The following is a 22,326-nucleotide window of genomic DNA, read 5'->3' on the forward strand; positions in this document are numbered from 1 at the left end:
ACCCTCCCTGCTCTGTGAGGCGCTCAGACCTAGTCTGTGCGTGTGATGGAGCACGGTGTGTGTGGTGAGGGTTAGCTTAAATCAAACCACCCAACAACCTAGAAAAAATCTTGGAGCCCAGCAGATCCCAAATCACCCAAACAGCTTAACATGATAGTCAAACAATATAACCCGACAGCAGCCCACCATCATTGGCCCAGTCTAGTCCAGTCCAGCCCTATTCATCCTAGCTTCCTATGGAATCCAGATAATCTTTCGCTTTAATCTCAGAGTAGAAGAAAAATGTCTTCACATCATTGATAATTTTCAACTGCGCCGGATTTATTAGATATACCTGGATTTTTTGGTCCTGAAAGGGCTTGATCAAGCATCTTAACCGCCAGCGTCTCTCCACCGTTGGGTGGCAGAAATCCGGCCGCACGAAAAATGAATATCCATCGCAATCCCTTTTGGCATTAGGTTTTGCTAAGTCCGAGATAGATTGTCGCAGAATGAAATTGCCTAGAAAAATCAAAATTGCCCTAGGTTTATCCCCTTCCTTCTTATATCTGCGAGCTTTAAAAGGAGTGCGGTGAACTCTTTGCAGCTCTGATGCCCAATTCCAGCTGGCGAGCTCGGGGAATGCTTTTTCAAAAAGCTTAAAAGTAAATGCCCTTATGTTGGTCCCCTCTGCTCCCTCCGGAATTCCCAGGACCCTAGGTTGTTCCGGCGCAGCCTATTTTCCAACTCCTCTAACTTCCATTGTCAACTACCTGTGAGCATTGTGCATCCACCTTGGCTACTGCCTCCCCCACCTCCGCCTCGGTGGAGACAATTCTGTCCTCCAGGTTTGAGACTCTATCCCCGGTGTTTACGCAGGCCTTGGACAACTTCCTAACGACACCCCTCATTTTGCGCATCGATGCCTGTGACTTCCGATTTTCCTGTCGTGTCTCCTCCCTATGGGAGATGATTTCCTGGTGAATTGTTTTCAATAAAGTCATTTGTGCCATCTCTATATCCGGGCTACCATGTAGGGGTGTCGAGATGGACTGGTCCCATTGCAATTCATATTGAAGGTCACCCTGACCTTTTGCCACAGTGACTGATGCTTTCAATGCAGTAGCCGGCTTATCCAGCTCCAATTCGCTCTCTGAGTCCCCGAAGGAGCTACAGTCTCCCTCCTCCTCATCCTCGGACCACTCTACACCATCAGAGGCTGAAAAGAAGGCTTTGCTCTGTGCCCCTTCCCCAGCACTGCCAGTCTCTCCACCCTGTTCCAAAGGAGCTGGCAGCTCGCTTCCACCAGCCTGTAATTGTATCTGAGGATCAATAAAAGACCCATTAATCACCCGTGAAGATACTGCAGAATCTCCAAAAGCAGTTCCCTCCACTGGTAGTCCCACCTTGCCCTGGGCAGTGCCCTCCATCAATGGGGTCCCAGATGCTTGGGGACCGGGGGATATAGCTCCTTCGCTATCTTTGTTTACCTGGGGAAGTTGCTGTATCTTAATATTCGTTACACTTTCTTCTGATATCCCAGATGCACCCCCTGATGCTGTGCTAGTCACTGTCTCCACTACCTTCTCCTTGCCAGTTTTGTTGAACATGTCAGCGATCGAGGTAGTTGCTTGTCTGGTCCGGACTGCTGGCTGCTGCTTTCCTTTTGTATTCTCCTGCGTCGGTGAAGGTACTCCAATATTTTTAGTTACAGACTCTTCTCGCAGATTTTTCTTTTTCCCCGCAGCTTTAGACGCTTGATTTTGTTTTGGGGCCATCCTCGCCCGCTGGGGTCCCTGGGGTCCCTTCTGTAAATCAGACAGAATCGAACGCTCTGATTGTTTGGCGTTTGCCCACTCCGAGCCCCGTTCCGGCCTCCTCCGTCGCAGCAGCACTCGCACATGGCTCCGCCCTCCGGGAAACCCTCGGCGCTGCTGGCTGGGAGCGAGAGCCGCCACCGCGGCTGTCAGTTCTCGCAGCAGTCGGAACGCTGAGCCGCAGCAAGACAACAACGCCGCAATCATGCCCTGAGACAGCCTGCCTTCACTGCTCCTCTCTGCACCGGGATCCTCAGTACGGTATGTTGTCCTCCGCTTAGCGTTTCATCTTGGGCTCCTCGCAATTGCCAGCTCTCACCACACCGCCGCTACGGCCACTGCAATGCGGCCGCCATCTTCCTCATCTCTACCAGATGTGACTGCGAGCCAGGTATTTCAACCGTGAATCAATGTTTCTACCTATATCCACGGAACATCAGGAGAAACTGGTATGTATCAGCCGCCACTCTAATCTAGACCACAAACTGAGACAAACTATTCACTCATGCTGGCACCTTCTGAATATAGGCAGCAGAGAAGAACATCTCCCTAAACCTATCTATGCTTTTAGGAGAAACAAAAATTTGAAAAACTACCTGGTAAGAGGCAAGTTGTAGGAACCACTAGGTTTACAACAAAAATCGATCTGTGGGCTGGATCCCATCAATGGAAATCACCGATGTGGCAACTGCCAAGCTTGTCCTAATGCTCTCATCGGAGATACAATTCGAATCAGTGAACGCACTCTGGCGAGTGCTAAAAAATGACCAATTGCCGCACTTCGAATGTGATATATATCATCCTATGTCCATGTAACCTCCCCTATGTAGGGGAAACTGGACGAGAATGTCGCACTAGGATAGGGGAACATAAGTCTAATATACGCATCAAGAAAATGTCTGCCCCCATAGTGACGCATTGGCTTGAGAAAAAACATACTGAGGACGACCTTAAATGGTCCATACTTGAAAAGATCCAGGCATTCCCTGGAGCAGACTCCGTGGCCATACGTAAAGAGAAAGAAGCCTTTTGGATTTACTATCTAGACTCAGTGAAAAAGAGATTAAATGAAGACCGTCCCTGGGAGAATGCCATCATATCAAGATCTACGTCTGGCCTGTCCTGATACATGGAGCCTACTGTAAACGGCATTCCCTTCCTTCCATGTTTGTCTTCCACGGGCTCTCTTTCCAGGGATTATGCCATGAGAATTCTCTCCTCTCTTTTATACCTTGTGGAGAAATACTGGACCACCTGTCAAAAGAACCCGCAAGCTCAATAAAAGTTGCCCCAGTCCTGTGTTGGTTTATCAACAGCCGTTGATTATTCCTATGAATTGTTTACATTGCCCACTTCACCTTATACACATTGCCTCTCTCTCTCCCAACTTGGGATTTATGGTCGTCTTATCGGTGGCTCTACCCGCTTGATCATGACCGTTGAATATCACTCATTTCCAAAATGTCCGCGATCTTAGGATTCCACCTATTTGGATAATCACGTTGGTCCATTTTCCATCTTGATCATTTTAGCTGCCGTCGGATTCTTCCAATAACCTCAGCCGTGTATTTAACTTTAGGTGTGGGCTATTTCCTCTTTGATTATTGCATCCAGCGAGGTTCGGCGTTTGTAACTCGACCGGACGTATCCTCTCGGCTGTATATACAGGTAATGTACCCTTGCTGAAATGCGGTAACAACCTAGTTTATTAGTGCCACTATTTGCCATTAATAGAATTCATTATATTGTCCTGCACATGTCGTTATTATTTTTTGAACTAGGTAGTAATATTTTAACTCTAAGATCAGAACACCTTAGGCTTTAAATCCTGAATTGGTGTTGCACCTCCCCTTTCTCATCCCGCTTTGAGCCGAAGCCGTCTTCTTTTTATAATTGCTTGTCAATTATTATGGTATCCCGGGCTGTTTGTTTCTTTTCACCCTGGCCATTCAGAAGGCGTCCGGCATTTTTTCTCTATTCCATCGCCTGAGATTACGAATGTTTACTATCCGGCCCATGTTTTGTCTGCCTGCAGTGAATAGGAATAGGTTACTTGTGTTCACTTATTGGCCCTCTATCGGGCGCGGTTGTGTCTCTTGTGTTACATCTTGATATCACTGCGAGTGCGTGTTCACCGAAGAATTCTAATGCATGATATAGGTAAAGAATCTTGCAACCATCTCTAAAAGTAAAACTGCTGATTTATACTTTTAGAGTTTTACATTACGGCACTTGAGCCACTAGGGGTTCCATCCAGACATGCTGAGGGCGGCTCCCCGCTTCCCGGCGAGGACATTTTTTTGTGACCTAATTGATGAACGGTTATGGTGAATATCTGCCGGCTCCTTTTGAGAATCAGCTGACTCCTTTTCGGTAAGTCCCTCTGCGATCCATAGCTTAAGTGGTTTGAGTGGTAATGGATCAGTTGCTGATTGATTTCTTTTGTGAAACTATTGGACGGATTTATATATTTTTTTTGTTTTTTTTTATTTTCTTCCCATTTTTAGAATACTATTGGGAGATAAATTACTATATATAACATATCTAACCTACGGCGATCTTCACTTATAATGGGCTTGCAGCTATTCCTTCCCCCTGGCCCAAACCTCTTGTTGGATTGATACAATGGGTAGGATCAACACAGAGATCCCTTAGGTTTTTAATGTATGTGGGGGGAAGTCCTGCTTGTTTTCTTGCAATTTTTTGTATCACACTACCTTTCATTCACCACTGTCGTAGTTGGGTATCTTATCACTCCGGACTCCTCTGGACACCTATGCATGACTAATTTTGTTGTGGAGGAGGGGGTCCCGCTTTGTTACTTTATCTTTTCTCCCTTATGGGCTTGAATGTCTCTATAAGATCTGTTTATTTTATTCACTTTGTTTACATGTTCCCTCTGATAAGGCAGTCTATTCCTGGTTCCTTTTTCCTTATATGGATCCCTTATTAAAATTGTATCTACAGCTATCTTTGGTTAGGAGCTTTTATAGAAGAATTGTGTTAAAACTTTTGAGTAAAAAGTCTAAACTGTTATCAGTATGTGTTGTTATTATATGTCTTTTTATGTTTGCAGAGATTGTGTTCCACACTACGTTGTACATCTACGTCCTGATGAAGGTGTAGCCCCGGCTGGGGCATTACACCGAAACGCGCGTCGGCGTTTTCTGTACGGGGGCAGCTGTATTGGTTCCATCTATATCTCGTCCCCCATTGATGATTAATTGTTACTCTGTCATCTTATCATTGTGTGGTGCTTATGTACTATTGAGTCTATCTATGCGTGTGATGTTTGCGTTGTGCTTCATTGTAGAATGTGTGATGGTTTGATTGGTGGGCATGATTTGTTTGTGTGGGACTTGATTATATGATATATGTACCTGTTGTTTTTAAGTGAAAGAATCGGGAAATTATCTGATAATTATAATATCTATATTTGAATAAAGAAATGACTTTGAAAATATAATAGTATATGTTTCCTTTGATTTGAAGTGTTGACCTTGCTCCTGGTTGCTCCTATGTTTATTCTAGGGCCTTACCTTAATTTTCCTGGCAGGTATTCCCTCTTTGTTGGTTGTTCATTATTTCCCCTGCTTACCTGCCTTTATCACTTTGGGGGTCCCCCTTTTCTATAGTTGTTCCTGCCACAGGCTTTCCCTGGAGCCCCAAGTCCTCTGAGCCTCAGCTGAAGAGAAGGATTTCACCTTGTGACCTCTGCCAGCAGCAATTCTCCCTGTCTTTGAGCCAGCTCAGGACTGAGATAAGAACATTTCTGGACTCATTTTAAAAGCGCTTAAGCTAAGTGTTCAATTGAAACTTTGCTTTTTTTTTGTTATTTTTGAAAATGGTCATTAGTGCTATTTAAGTGAAGAACTTGGCTTTTAACTTAATGGTATTGCTTTTGAATGCAATTTGGAAAACTGCTTGATATTGTTGCACATGTAATTAATTAATTAAAATGGGCAAAAATTCCTCCTGGTGATTTTGAAGCTTTCTGGTGCTTGGTGCACATGTTTTCTGGTTGTGTTTGGACAACAACTCTCCTTGTATTTTGAAATTGACTGATTTTGGTTGTGCACTTCTTTGGCAGTAGTAAGGGGACATTTGATAACATTGTAAAGCGCCAAGGACTATATGCAAAGTGCGCCTTTTCTGATATTGTTGTGCGCAATTGCGTTTTAGTACGCCATTCTTAAAGTTGCTGGATATTTTGGGCAGCATTTTAAGGAACAGTGTCTTAGTATGTGTTAAAACAGGCTTGGATTGAACTCTGGAAATATATTTGGAAACGTCTTTGGAAAAGTCTTATGCACAATCAGGTGAGATCATAAGGTATTATAAAAGAACAAATATACTACGTGAATTCATAGCATAGAATACTCAGTCTAATACAAATTCCTGTTTTATATTCATAGAAACCTGTAAATACCTTTCTTAAATGCTTATTGAGAGACAAACTGTTTGAAGCGCCATCACGCCTAAAAGGTAATCAGAAGTAGTAGAAGACATAATGTTGTTATTGCTAGTAGTCTAAAGAGTTTTTAGGGCATTCTGTGCTTATCTACCTAGGTATGTTTTAGGAAAAGTTACGAGTGGTTCGCTGTGTCAAATTCCAGAACCTGGCAGGCCCAGACAGCACACACCCTCTTCTTGGCAAAGCGTGAAGAGAAGCAGTCTCTCTTTCTTGTCTCTCATCCCAAATCCCCTTCCCTCTTTGGGCACCTGCCTGGGCTTCTGTTTTTTGGTCAGCAGCACTGAGAGGTGTTCAGGGTTTTTTTGAGGAACTGTCATCGTCCCTGCAGACGGACCTGATTTTCAGGTGAGTGGCTGGACTCACATAGAACATAAAGCCAAGCCACAAAACTAAGTCTGCCTGGACGATGGATGTCACCACAGAAGAAAACACCATGACAGTCAGGGATGTGGAATTCCTATAGCCCGACTCCCAGGACATATTGTTTGGGGTCAAGGGCAACACGTTTTAATGTGCATTTTGTCCTTGGGACTAGTAGGCCCAACCCCCTGCAGCACAAACCCTTTGGCTGCCAGTTTTCAGTAGCACATTAAGGGCCAGGGAAGGGCACAGCCTGAAGTCAAGTTATTATTTGTATGCCTATGTTAATGCTGTTCAAACTTGTATTTATGGTTCATTAATTGAAAGCCTTTATTATAAGGGTGAGCGCTCTAAGTAAATGTAAGTTCTGACTGCGCTACTGACAGGGGTTACAGTATAAAAATGTGTACTCACGGTTTCAAAGTTTAGCAATATGAGGCTATGCATAATGCTCCCAAAATGCTCTCTGATTAGATGCAAATATTTGCAGAAGCTTGAGAGCAAGATTAATGACTCTGCTTTCAATATAAAATGTTCCTAAAAAAACTGAAAGTAGGAAACAAATACATTTTGCTAAACTACTGTGAAATTTCAGGTACCGTTTCTTTGCAGCATCATTTAGTAAAATGTGTTGATGCATGCTAGTATTTCGCAAAAATATTCATATTGGAAAATCAGTATAACCGGTTTCAATAAGATTATGAGAAACATTAAAACAAACAAGCATGGCAAAGCCAGTAGGTCTGAAATTAGTGTCAGCTTTTTAATTTTGCCAATATGTGACTTGTTTTGGCATGGTTTTTGTAAAGCCTTCTTGATGTGAGAGCTGCCAGGCCCTCACCATTATAACAAACATTGGCAAAAGGAAAAAAAATTGTCTAAAAAAGCACACACTGCCACATTAGTTACAGCCACTGAACAAAACTACTTTGTGTGCCGATATACTCCGTGAGAAAGAGCTTAATGCCGTCACTCACTGTGAATCCAGCCGATACGGAGAGAGAATTTTAATAAACACAAAAGGTTTTGGTTAACACCAGACCAATTAGGGGCCCTATTATTAAAGAAAGTCTCAAAGTGCACCCTTGGTATATGTTCTTGCATTAAGTGCAGCTATATGGCTTTCGTGAATTTACAAGAATTTATAGAAGTAGGGCAAGAAATGTACTCCTGGAAAATATTTGTGAACTGCAGTTTATCATGAGCAAATATGCATGTGTAGATTTGCTCATGCGAAACCCCGAGTGTTTGCAAGGTCATTTTCCCATCAACCACTTTTTTCCCAATTCTGGAAGAAGGTTTACGTCTGCCATTGTCAGGCATAAATTTCCAACATTTCTCAGTATTGGAAAATATTAGAGAAGAGTTGTTGAAAACCCTTAAAACATGCAAGTTAGTAGATTTGCACAGACTTAGGGCATTCCAACCCTGGAACCATTGCGTACCACTACCTTCAGTCCCAGTAGATCTGTAGAAACGTGGCAACATAAAGGGATTGCCAGCATTCAAGAACCACTATGGTAAGAGCACTGGCATAATCAGAGAGGCTATATAAGCTCTTATATAATGAGATTGCTGCCATAATTTGTCGCCGAACCACATGGCACCAAAGGGACAAGTGGATTTTGTTAAAGGACACGTAGATTTATGAAGCAACTTGCCCCATGGACAAGTAGATATTTTAATAAATTCCACACCCCTGATGACAGTACAAGACTTGTCTAGAATAGTGTTGAGTTTACAGCAGGAAGTCACCTCATTAAAACAAGAAAATCACATGCTACACTGCGAGTTGCAACAATATAAGCCATGAGAAAACCCTTGTGATAACACTCCGGTCAAAACCAAACCATTGGTTCAACTGCAGCGCTTTACGGTCACCCCATTGGCTACAGAGGGAGCAGGGGTGGCCCAACCTGTAAATGTCAATGTCACCATTCCTACTCCAGTTCCATTGGCTCCCCCTGAACGGTTCTTTGGAGACCAGACCAAGTTTAGCATTTTTATGAATCAATGCCGGTTACATTTCCTCTGTAAACTTGCAGCTTTTCCTGATGACGCCTCAAAAGTGGCGTTTGTCTTATCCTATATAGGTGGTACGGTGGCCACGTGGTCAATACCATTCGTAGAAAGGGATGACCCGATTTTACATAACTTTCGCCGTTTTAAGAAAACAATGCAAAAGCTATTTGCAAGGCACCAGTTTATACAGGCAAACAACAATGAGCTGCTGAACCTGCGTCAGGGCAATAAGGATTTATTGTCTTATATTACGTCCTTTAATAGGCTAATTGCTGAGAGACAATGGCCAGATGAGAAAATAACATCACTTTTCTATTGTGGCCTTCGAGATGACTTAAAAGATGTTTTGGCGCAAATTGTTGACTTGCCATTTGATTGTGTTGAATTTATTGACTTAGTGGTCCGGTTGGATCATCGTCTGGGAGAAAGGAAGAGTGAGAAGACTCATGGCGACATGCCCAGAGTCGTTGTAGTTAAACATGAGAAAAAAGACACATCCAATGCCAATACTTCGGCCGATCATATCGAGCCCATGCAGATTGGAGGACTTAGGGGACCTTTGTCCAAGGAGGAAAAGGATAGGAGACGTCGCCTTAATCTTTGTTTATATTGAGGGAAGTCTGGGCATTTCGCCCGGGATTGTTTGAGTAAAAATGCCCCCAAAAAGGCAGTCGCTGTTATTGACTCCCCTCTTCCTATCGTTGAAACTAAGCAGTCGGAAAACTTCGAGGCCCGATAAGGATTGAGGCCCCCTTATCAAGCACACACAACAAATTGGCCTCTTGCCATCATTTAGGAAACGCTATGACTGCTGCACCTCGTCATTTAACTTTAATAGTTACCTTGCTCTTTTCTACCCAGACCAGAAAAGTTATTCCCATATTGTTGGATTCTGGAGCTACCGGAAATTTTCTGGACATAGGCTTAGCTAAAACCTTAAACATTCCATCTGTCAAGAAAGAGGTTCCTGAGCCTGTGCGTGCCATAGACGGCTCATAATTATCTTCTGGTTTAATATTGTTTCAGACCTCGCCAGTAACCATGATCTGTGCTGATAGACACACCGAACAGATCCATTTTGATCCTATTGACAACCCCTGTGTTTGGAGCCATATTCGGTATACCATGGCTCCAATTACACAATCCTAAAATTGATTGGTGCAAACACACAGTGACATTGGATTCAGCGCATTGTTGGCAGAAATGCTATTCCACTGATCAGCATCTTCTAACGCCCTTGCACTGTGCCTCCATAGTTGACAACCCAGCTTTGATACAAGCGGAGGAATCAGAAATCACCTTACCAAAACAATACAGTGACTTTAATGATGTGTTCTCTGAACAACAGGCAACCCAGTTACCACCCCACCGGTCGTACAACTGCCGTATTGATTTTCTCCCCGGAGCCTCTCTACCGTGCAGTCGTGTGTATGCCTTGTCTGAGCCTGAGACCCAAAATTTGCGCGAATACTTGGATGACTTATTACTAAAAGGGTTTATTAGACATTCTACATCCCCCGTTAGTTCGCCAGTCTTCTTCGTCTAAAAAGAAGAAAGAACTTCGCGCCTGCATAGACTATCGCGCCTTAAACAAGGTGACGGTAAAAAAACGCTATCCACTCCCATTAATTTCGATATTATTAGATCAGGTACAGCATTCCACTATTTTTACCAAATTAGACTTGGGAGGTGCATACCACCTAATTAGAGTAAAAGATGGGGACGAGTGGAAGACCGCATTTAGGACTAAATTCGGTCTCTTTGAATATACAGTGATGCCCTTCGATTTGTGTAATGCTCCTGCAGCATTTCAATTTTTCATCAATGATGTGCTGCAGGATTTCCTGGACGTCTTTATAATAGTTTACATAGATGATATCCTGATCTTTTCATCAACAACTGAAGAACATATTGGGCATGTCCGCGCTGTGTTACAATGGCTACGAGAGCATCAACTATTTGTTAAGTTAGAGAAATGCTTCTTCCATGCTACCCGCATTGAGTTTTTGGGTTACGTAATATCTCCCAACGGTATAGCTATGGATGATTCCAAGGTTCAGGCCATTTTGAAATGGGAAACACCCGGCTCTTTAAAGGATATTCAGAGGTATTTGGGTTACACCAATTTTTATTGGCGGGCAATCCCTCAGTTCTCCTCCGTTGTGTCTCCCATCACTCACCTTCTCAAGGAGGGGGTTACTTTTCATTGGTCCTCAGCAGCAGAAGAAGCATTCCAGACACTCAAGAAGGCCTTAACCGAACCGCCACTGTTACATCACCCAGATCCTTCACAACCCTTCTATGTGGAGGCCGACGCATCTCAGGTTGCTGTTGGAGGTATTTTGTCCCAGAGATATCCAACATCAGGACATCTACATCCAGTGGCCTATTTTTCGAAAAAAACTCTTGCCTGCTGAAATAAATTATACTGTGGCAGAACGAGAACGCTTAGCCATCAAACTTGCCTTTCATGAGTGGTGCCACCATTTGCTAGGAGCCCGTCACACAATAACAATTTACTTAGATCACTGTAATTTGCAATTGTATTAGAATGTCAAAGCGCTAACTCCACGACAATTACTTTGGCTTTTGTTTTTCAACAAATTTGATTTTGTAATCACATATAGGCCTGCAAAAGAACAGCAGAAGGCTGACACACTGTCACAATTATATTTTCCAGCTCCGGACAAGTTTACTGATGCACCTACTGCTATTATCCCGGAACATAAGATCATTGCATTGTGTTCCCCCAACGATTTCATAGAGCAGGTCCAAGTAGCACAACAAAAAGAGTCCACACCTCCTCATACTTTAAAAAAAGGAGACCTTCTGTATCATGATCACCAGTTGTACACTCCCACAAAGGAGTTGCGTAATACTGTTCTGAATTGGCATCATGACTCAGCATTTGCTGGTCATCCAGGGGTAAAGAAAACGGTGGAATAAGAGATTTCTGGTGGCCCACACTAGCATCAGATGTTGAAAGCTACGTCAAAACCTGTCCAACCTGTGCACAATCCAAACCCCGTCATGTTGCTCCTGCTGGATTATTCCAATCAATGCCCATCCCACCTGCACCTTGGCATATGATTAGTATGGATTTTATCACTGGTTTACCCACATCAAAAGGTTTCTCCATTATATGGGTAATGGTAGATTATTTAACCAAAATGGCACACTTTGTTCCTTTAAAGCACTTTCCGTCGGCAAAAGAATTAACAGACCTGTTTATACAACATGTGGTCCAATTACATGGCTTACCGACAGCAATTGTGTCCGACAGGGGCTCACAATTTGTGTCTAGGTTTTGGCAAAGGTTTTGTTCCTCTATGTAAATTGATGTTTTTCTGTCCTCCGCCTACCATCCTCAAATGGATGGACAGACAGAACGCCTTAACCAGACCTTGGAACAATCACTGCATTGTCTTCTTGTTACCATGACCAGTGAATGGGATAAGGTGTTACCACTGGTGGAATTTGTGTATAATACTTCAGTCCATGCAGCTACTGGATTCTCACCTTTTTTTGTGTATTCGGTTACCACCCCAGAATGCTCCCACTATTGCAGTCATGTGTTGTTAGCTAGGTCCCGGCAGTCCATGAACATCATCGCCACTTAGCACAAATCAGACACATGTTAAAAAACACTTAGAGTCATACCAAAAACAAGTTAAAAAAAAAGCGGATAAACATAGGCTGCCAGCCCCACAATATGCAAGTATTGCTTTCAACCAAAAATCTGAACATTGACGTATCTGATAAGTTAAACCCAAAGTATCTTTACCATTACCAAAATGATCAATCCAGTGACAGTAAAATTAGAGTTCCCATCAGATTGTCGGATTCACCCAGTTTTGTACGTTTCTCTACTACAGCCCTACTCTCCCTCTACTCGGACAGGACCAACCCCAACCCCAGTGAAGGTACATGGAGAATGGGAGTTTGAAGTAGCCAAGGTTTTGGATTCTAAGAGAATTCAGGGAGTGTTGCATTATTTATTGGCATGGAAAGGGTACAGTACGGAAGACAGTTCATGGGAGCCCGCCTCTTCTGTTCTGTTACGCAAATTACGCCCACCCCTAATTTCAAATCCCCTGCGTGTGTGCTGCTTTGGGGTGCTGCCAGAGTGCCAAATTTGCATTGACTGTGCTCAGCTTGCTGCCAAGGCGCTACAACTGTGCCCAGGAGAAGAGGAGCGGATGTCTGCAGTGCCGGGATTCTAAAGCGCTACGAGGGGATCCAGGCGTGTGGGATTCCCCCTGTCTGCTAGGTTGACAGTGGGCAGCTGCAACCTATTGGGGGGCATTGTACTTCTCAGGAGAAGAGAGAGAGGAGTGAGAGACACTTCTGCCCTGCCCCAGTGCTTTGCGCACATTGCTTTTGCTGTTTTTGCAGCCAGCCCTGACTTTGTGGGACATAGGGCATTTGGGCCCCGGAGAGAGACTAGTTGGCTTGGGACCAGTTTTAGACTGTTGTGCCCCCGATTGGGGCGAACTGTGTTTATGCTGGCGAGGCCTATTGCCCCATATGATTTCTTGCATTATATTGCTACATAATGCATTTGTACTCAGGATGATACCTAATGCTTTTCCCTCCGGTTTGCAGTGCTGATTTTAGGCCATTGGTAATTTGAGAGCCCCCCCCCCCAGTAGGGGCTCCCCAGGCGCAGTAGCGCCAGAAGCAAATCTGCAACCTTGGGGCAGCTATTCCAGGTGTATTTACATAAAGTGTACTGTTAATGTTGCTAATGCCTAATGCATGTGGTTATATCGCTAATGGTTTCTTTACCCCCTAATGCTTACAAGATGTTTGGGGGTTACTAGGGATGCACCATTATGCTAATGTTCTGTACTAATGTGCGCAATGATGAAATGCCTCATGTGTATGCCCCATTCTAATATGATTAGGCCCCATGTACCGCAGGAGGTGCCTTATGCATCTGCTAATGCCTAAGGTAATGTTGCCTAGCGTTTTTACCGTAATGAGAATGCTTCATGTCTACTATGTTTATGCCCACAGGTTGATGCCTAATGCTTTTCCCGCCTAATAGGTTATTCATACTGTTTGTATGCCTAATGCATTAATGCTGGCAATGCTTTTACCCTAATGCTACCTTGTGGGGGTCCTGCATAAAGTGCCTAATCTAAGGTGATTGAATGCTCCCATGGTTTAGGCCCCAGCTGAGTATGGTGTGCCTAATGATATGCAGAATATTCTCAACCGTTATGCCTAATGTATTCGTATTTTCAGGTCCACTGTGACGGTAAGCCTAAGGTGTTGATTCAGGCTTTATGCCTGACCACTGTGTATTTTATGCCTAGTGCTAATGGTTTCTTTTCCCCTAAGGCTGCAATGCTGGTGTTCTGCATACTATGCCTAACCTGAGGTTCCCATTCCAGGCTACGGCAACGATGATTTATGCCTGAAGTTATGCATAATGTGTTTTCATGATTAATGCCTTTATGCTACTGCTTTTCCCTAATGCCTACGTGGCTTGTTTCATGTTTAGGCCTACCTTAACAAATGCCTAAAGTGATTTATGCCAAGTGCATGTCTACTCACCAGTAGGTATGGCCGGTGAGATGTTATTGCTTATGAACTTTCAGTTATCCGTGGACTTGTGATGGTTCTGGCAGCGGCCCGATTGGCGCTGCCCTGTATATAGTCCCCGTGTGAATTATTCCCCGGTGCCGGCTGGCACAGTTAACTGCACCTGTGATTCCCTTCTGATGTGTTTATTTTACAATTCACATACTGTTCTTCACCTAATCTGGTATGGAGTCTCTTTTTGTAGTGTGCCTTGTGTGTCACCTGTGTGTGCTGCGCGGATGCTTTACACATTTCCTCCGGAGTTTGGCCCGCCCGCCCTGCACCACGCTACCCAATGGTCATGTGAATCAGAGTATGTTCAAGGGAAGTGGATGAATCTATGGTGGTGAGAACCATATGGAGTTCAAGTGAAGGATGACTGCAGGCCTGAGATTGGATAGAGAGTAGGCGTTAGTGAAGGAGTAGTGTGTTGTGAAGGTAATGTCCACAGATAAAAGAAGGTAGGAGTCGAGAGGAACATATTGAGTGGGCAGATGGAGAGGTTTGCTTGCTGCTCTTTTTTTACTTCATTCTCCATGGACATTATTGTTTACATCTCCTGATGAACCAATATTTATCGTGCATACATACATTTCACTCACTATATAGCATCGTCATCAATTTAGACAAACACTAAATAATTATGTCCCAAAAGCATTATATCTGTCCATCAACAATTTAATTTTCTCATGTCTAGTCAATCAAAAAACCCTCATTGCAAATGCATTTCTACCTTGCTTTGCAATAGTTATATTATATTATGGGCATAAATAGTGCTGCTTTAAACCCAAACCTTATGCTTCCTGAAACCTCTTGAAGTTGTAATCATTGCACCTTTGTAAGACTCCTGATCACCTATGCTACATTGCACACTGAGACAGTAACTGTACAGTTGCTTTTTAGTTAGTTCAGTGAATGAATGATTAGATTAGTAGTGAAGTGTATATTGAGACATATTCAAAGGCTTAGAACCTCTGGTTAAATAACTAATACAATCCAGCAGATGTTTTCCCTAGGGATTCTATTTGTCAATATAAACAAGATTTTAACAGATCAAAATAGACAACACCTTTTCAGTTCAGGAAGGTCCTCACCTCCACCATTCCTTTTACCCCCTCCACTGACATTAAAAAAATGCCAATTAAAATAAAATATAGATTATTTTGCTTATTGTAATCAAGGTCGTTTTACCAGACTATTTGTACAATGATTTAGGATGCCATGTGTTAATCTGTACAAATGCAGAAAAGGCAGATCAGTCCTTTGATTTTTTTCCATACCAAAATTCTGAATTTTCCTTGTAGAATTTCATTGTATTCAAATAGTTCTTCAATCAGACTTCACCCTTCCACTCCAACCGCAGCACAGTGGATCACTCACACCCAGACTATGCCCACACTTTCTGATATATACACTGGATCTCGTCCTTACTGCCCATTGTACTAAATATTTTACCCAACTGTATCCATTTCATGTGATCATGTGATCTATCCTACAGGGTGCACTTAACCTAGAATTCATAAACCAATAATGAAATGTATGCACCTATCACATTAAACATGAAATAGGAATAGGTTAAGATAGTGATTGTATTGATCTTATATCATTTGATGATGAAAATGCACTCTTCGAACTGTCAATAAAGTTTGAAACTTTGAATTAGATTAAGTTCCTTTTTGTCTTCTAACCCAGCACAGCTCTTTAGTTAATGTCTACGAAATACCCTGTATCCACAAAGATCTAGGTTGCAATGCCAGTTGAATCATTAAAATTACCTAATCTGATCCCTTAGTAGTCTACAACAAATGCATGTACCTCTCCTCTCCCTCTACATGTTTTAGAGATATCGGTTTTCAAATAACTCATAAACCATACACAGTAAAATCCACTGCAATTCATCATTTCTGCCGAAATCTACAGGAAGGATGACCTCTCTCATTAAGCACTTGTGCCAATAGTTCTGGAACTGAAAACATTGGTTACAACTCCATGGAAGCAACTTAGCAAAACAACACATTATATCACCATGGAGTGTCGCCTCATTGCTACAGTCTTCTAGTGTGAATATGCACACATTTACAACTCCTCCATACACAAATGTAATTGATACTCCTAATAACCCAATTGATACTCCTAATTACCCAAACTTGTTGCATGGAATTTCACTGACAACGGTTCTCCTTTCTTGGCATACAATGCCTCTCTGGCCAAGTCGTCAGCTGGATCCTTCACTACATTCAGTAAAATAATGACGCACTGGAATCCATGTAAAAATTTATTTGTTGGACTACAAACTCCCCTAACTTGTTTCATTTCTGAATTATTGAAATAAAACATATGCCTTTGTTAGAAATACTCCAGAATTTAATTGTCTATGTCCTTCTCTCCATTCATTGTCAAAAAAGTAAGGAAACAAGAAGGTGAAGGAACGGAAGAAAAACAATTACTGCACTGATCCATGTAATTCTGTTTCCACCACCGATATCCTTATAAGTCGTTCATTGGTTCACAATTGGTCCTTCCCAATTTCATTATCGTACAGTAGGACTTTATAAATAACTTATGTCAATTTAAACGATTGACCTCTAAGGAGACACTCCATAGTATTAGCAGAAACCTCATGTGCAACAATCAACCACTGTACTATAGCACCATCTTTATCCTCACACCATTTAACAGTTACTGCTGCTGCTTCATGAGGGGGGCTACCAGTCCACCAACACCCCCAAAAATGTAAAATGGTTTATTCTGTCTTGCACCCTTTAGCATAAGCCTTCAGTCCATGGTCTCCTCTGTCCCAATAATTCTGAGGGCAAAATCCTCCTCTCTTGCCACTATCAATGGAATGTCAAAGAGGCTCCCTTCTAGCAAGCAGGGGGACTTCATAAGAACTTATCTTTTGAAGGTTATAATCTTATTCTCTTTGTGTGGGCACCAATGCACTTACTCCATCAGCTCCCAAACAGCTAAGTGATTCAATATAGTCACTGGTATTTGCTCTTCAACCAAATATCTGGCTTCGTATATTTTCTTTAAATTATTGTTACAAGGTATGTGGAGAGATTTTTAAATAACTACATTCAAAACACACTGCAAAAAGAACAGATGATGGACGGAATGCCGAATCAATTAAACATTCACCCCTAGTCACAGATCTGGGTTAAATCCATCATTGCTTTGCACACCATGCCATTCCAGTTTAGACTGACCCATATGCAAATCAGTCTTGACCCGTTTCCCCATGGGAACAGTCCAGCCTGAAGGGCCAGGCCCTGTCCTCCTTGGTCCAGAAATAAGCATCCTAGGACCGGTTTCATGGTTTTACCTCTCATCAGCCAGGATAGCATGAATCTGGTGGCGTAGCGAGCATGGGACCCACGTCTGGGCATACCCTGCCCACTTAGGGTGACAACTGCAAAAAGAACAGATGATGGGCAGAATGCTGAATCTGGGTTAAATCCATCGTTTCTTTGCACGCCACGCAATTCCAGTTTAGATCGAGCAATGCAAATCAGTCTTGACCATGTTCCCCGTGGGAACAGTCCAGCCTGAACTGCAAGGCCAAGTCCTCCCTGGACCATAAACAAGCATCCTAGGACAAGTTTTAGGGACTCACCCCTTATCAGCCAGTATAACATGAATCAGGTGGTGTAGCATAGCACAGGACCCACGTCTCGGCATACCCTTCCAACTTAGGGCGACAAATGGAAAAAGAACAGATGATGGACAGAATGCTGAATCAATCAAACATTCATCCACAGTCACAGAACTGGGTTAAATCCTTCTGGTTTTTTGTATGTCATACCATTCCAATTTAGACCCAGCTATATGCAAATCTGTCTTGACCCTGTTCCCCATGGGAACAGTCCAGCCCGAACTGCAAGGCCAGGTCCTCCTTGGCCCATAACAAAGGATCCTAGGACTGGTTTCGGGGTTTCACCCTGCATCAGCCAGGATAGCATAATTCTCTTGGTGTAGCGAGCATGGGACCTAGATCTGGGCATACCCTTCCCACTTAGCAAAGAACACATGAAGGACGGAATGCTGGATCAATCAAACATTCACTCCCAGTCACAGATCTGGGTTAAATCCATTGTTTTGTTTGCATGCCACACCATTCCAGTTTAGACCCAGCCATATACAAGTCAGTCTTGACCCTTTTCCCCATGGGAACAGTCCAGCCTGAACTGCCAGGTCAGGTCCTCCCTGGACCAGAAACAAGCATTCTAGGGCCAGTTTTGGGGTTTCACCCCTCACTAGCCAGGATAACATGAATATGGTGCCTTAGTGAGCACAGGACCCACGTCTGGGCATACCTTTCCCACTTAGGCCAACAAATGCAGAAAGAACAGATGATGGTCGGAATGCTGAATCAATCAAGCATTCACCGCCAGTCACAGATCCGGTTTAAATCCATCCTTTCTTTGCACGCCATTCCAGTTTAGATCCAGACATGCACATCAGTCTTGACCATGTTCCCCATGAGAACAGTCCAGCCCAAACTGCAAGGCAAGGTCCTTTTTGGACCAGGAACAAGCATCCTAGGACCGGTTTCGGGGTTCATCCCATATCAGCCAGGATATCAAGAATCTGGTGGCATAGCGAGCACAGGCTCACGTCTGGGCATACCCTTCCCACTTAGGGTGAAAATGCTAAAAGAACAGATGATGGATGGAATGCTGAATCAATCAGACATTCAAAACCTAATTACATCAGTTATTGTATAACAATTAAAAATATACATTTCCTGCTAATACTTAATTCTTTAAAGCCACTAAATGTGCTGTAAAATATTGTAATTACTACATGGAAAACTTGAATTCCCCCAATTGATGAGATCACCACCATGGGAACATATAGAAAAAGTTAAGGATATTCTTCTGCCATATCACACATAGACCGCTGGCATGAAGGCATTCCAACATCCTAACACAGGATGAACATGGCAGGAACTTCAATCTATCATAAATGGCATTATAAAGATCTCTCACACTTGGGTGTGTTGCTTACCTCTTCAAATTCAAGGATTTGTTTGTTGAACTGTTCTTTAAAGCCAGAAACATCCTCTCCCCTTTTTGTTGCCAAGAATATATTGTACATGAGAGAGCTTAGCTGCAAATAGAAAGATTCTTGTTATGGTGATTCATTTCACACCATGAAGAAGATATACTTTTAATGTTGTATGGCTAAACAAATGAAAACACCAACAATCAGTTTCTTTTAAGCCATAGCCTCTTTGCAGTATCTTGAAGGAGCTCTTTCTGCCTACCTACACAGAAATGTCAGAAACCACCAACTATAAAGATCATGCACTGCTCTCAAAATAAAAATGCTTTAAAAAGAAGAAATGTATGGGACAGAAAATATGGTTTACAAAGACAAACCAGTGTGCGCAGCTGCAGAAAGTCTCTGATTTGCCCCCAATGCTACTGCATATTTGGATGTTTTGGCCAGATTCACAGGGGTTTCTTTTGTGACAAATTGTGATCTCAGGTTTATATTTTCCGTGTTATTCTGAAGTAAAACAGATTTGTGAGGGGTATATTAAGAATATTACAAATCTTCATCAAGATTTGGCCGAATTGAAGGATGATGGTGCTTGGGAGAAAATTGGTAAGAGTTTTTCCTCTGTGGGTAATTTGTTTTCTACCTTTGGAAATAGTGTATTAGGGAGAATACTAACACCTATCAATGCAGTGTCTATAACGATATTTATGGTTTATCTGCTCTATAAGTGTTGTGGATGCAAGAGAGATTCGTCTGAAAATAAAAGAAGGGCAAGAAAGAGAAAGAGAGATGTGATAGAACTAAAGGATATGAAAGGAAATTACTATGAAGTTATGAAGGACTTAGATGGAATAATGCTTTCTAAAAGTGATCATTTGTATTTGTGGGTATTTTGGTGTAGGGGGGATTAATGGAGCAGGGTTTTAGTGAAGTAAAACCTGCTTGGATTGAACCCTCAATAGCAATTATTAACAGTGTGTGGAAAAAAAATATGTGGTAAAAAGGATTAATGCGAGGGAAAATGCTACTGTGCAAGCGCGTACTAAAGTACGGAAGTAGGCCGCAAATGCTTTTGACTACGAAAGTAAAAGAACTAATGCTAGACCTATGCAATATGAGGTGTTTGAAGAATGGGAACATGAGGTGTATAGAAGGGAGAGAGATAGGAATGGAATGAAATACAGGAATACAATGAGATGGTATTCAGAGGCTAAGTGGGATGCTCAGAGGAAAAGATGGAGGAAAGTAGAGAGCCTAGATGGATTATACCCAATAATGGTTGCTGAGGATCAGACTGGTGTAAAGTGTAAAGAGAAAAAGAATAATGTAGAGATTTCAGAACTATATATAGATCAAAACTAAATAGATGAGGAGTTATTAGAAGAGATGTTATTAAAAATATCGCCACCATATCAGGAGAGTCCGGATGGGATTACTCCAAGTGCGCCATTAATTGAGATAGTCATTTCACAAGCCCCACAGGTTTCACAAGCTTCACAAGTTCCATTGGTTATACAGTATTCACAGGATACTCGAGTTTTAAAGGAAAAAGAGATTGAGATGCATAATAGAGCAAAAGAAAAATTGACTCATATTAATCAGATGAGCCTAAATGCAGAAGCATTGTCAGTTCCAGTGACAATATGTCCTATAGTTCCATTGTATAGTGAGGGTCAAAACATTTCGAGAGTGCAGGCATTGACGGTTCCAATGAATGGTATTAGGAACGTTAATGGACCAGGGACAAATCAGATGGGTACGTCATTGATTGATCCTCCAGTAAATGGAAATGTAACTGAAACACCAAAAAGGAGTGTACAGATAGATCCTAAAAAATTATTGCCGAATGTGAGAGAAACAACTTCGATATCAGGAGGTTCAAGTTCAGTGGATTTTTCGCCAGAGGAGTTGGATGAATGGATAAGAGGAATGGCACGTAAGAAGTCCAAACCGAGTATAGACTTAGGTAGATTGAGAGTAGATTTAGTAGAAATGATTATTGGTACAATTAGTGCTGAGAGATTGGGTAAGTATCAGGATGAAGAAAATGTGTTATTCTTGTGTAAGAATATTACATTGAAAGCGAAAAATTTGCATGAATAATTGGCAGAAGCTGCTCAAGAATATGGAGTGAATATTGAAAAATCTAAAGCTTTGCAAAATACATATAGGTTGGATTTTAGTGACAAGGATCTGGAGAGTTTGAGTGCATCTGGTAAACGATTAAAAATAAAGGAGTTGATAAATACTCTGAAAAGGTGGGGTGATTTAGAAGGATCAAAAGGTAGATGGGCAAAAAGGAAAGAAGAAACACTTGCAAGTAAGGAAGACAGAGTCTTCTGAAATGATATATCCAATGAGAGACGTTCCAGGTGGTGGATATGTTCACATTCCTTGGCCAAGACAGGATATATTGTCTTTTACAAATGAATTTCCCAGGTTGAGAGAAAAGCCCGTAGAGTGGTACAAACAGGTAGAGAGATTTGTAAAGGCTTCAAAGGTCTTGTGGAAAGATTTGGATAGTTTTTTGATATTGTTGTTCCAGCTGATTTATGGACTGAAAGTAAGATTACAGTTTATTGGCCAAAAGAGGAATATCCCAGAGATGTTAAAACTGGTGCCCCATCAAAAGAAGTGATGAAGAAATATAATCAAGTTATTATGTATTTGAAGAGGAAGATTTCCCCAATAGAAACAGATTGGGTAAAAATTGATAGGATGAAACAGGAGTCAAAAGAATCAGTACATGCTTATTATGAAAGGCTTTTACATCTGTTTAAACAGTATAATGGTTTTGAGAGTATAACTGATAAAGACATGGGACATTTTGTCTAATAGTTTGTGTTTGGTTTAAAACCGGAGATTAGTAATATGATTCAGCAGCATTTGATTTGTGGGCAGAATAAGACAGGGGACGAAATTCTTAGGTATGCATAGTAGTGTAGTGATGATCTTGAATCAAGACATTAGAAATTGAAAGAGAAAATTATGTGGGCACAAGTGAAAGTGGCACAGCAGAAAAATGGGGAATTGTGTTGATGGTTCACAAACAGATTTTCAGATGAAAGGGCAGAATCA

General features: G+C 42.1%; 1 protein-coding gene across 2 annotated transcripts in view; it reads right to left on the reverse strand.

Moving 5' to 3' along the window:
- LOC144755156 (glutathione S-transferase omega-1-like) overlaps positions 1-22,326 on the reverse strand; it is a 320,432-nt gene that overhangs the window by 66,248 nt on the left and 231,858 nt on the right. For both annotated transcript variants that reach the window (XM_078643737.1, XM_078643736.1), the window contains one exon: positions 19,252-19,353. In XM_078643737.1, coding sequence (XP_078499863.1) covers positions 19,252-19,353 — 102 coding nt within the window. The remainder of the gene's footprint in view (positions 1-19,251; positions 19,354-22,326) is intronic.

This window comes from Lissotriton helveticus, chromosome 5_1, assembly GCF_964261635.1.
Source record: "Lissotriton helveticus chromosome 5_1, aLisHel1.1, whole genome shotgun sequence".
Lineage (NCBI taxonomy): Eukaryota > Metazoa > Chordata > Amphibia > Caudata > Salamandridae > Lissotriton > Lissotriton helveticus.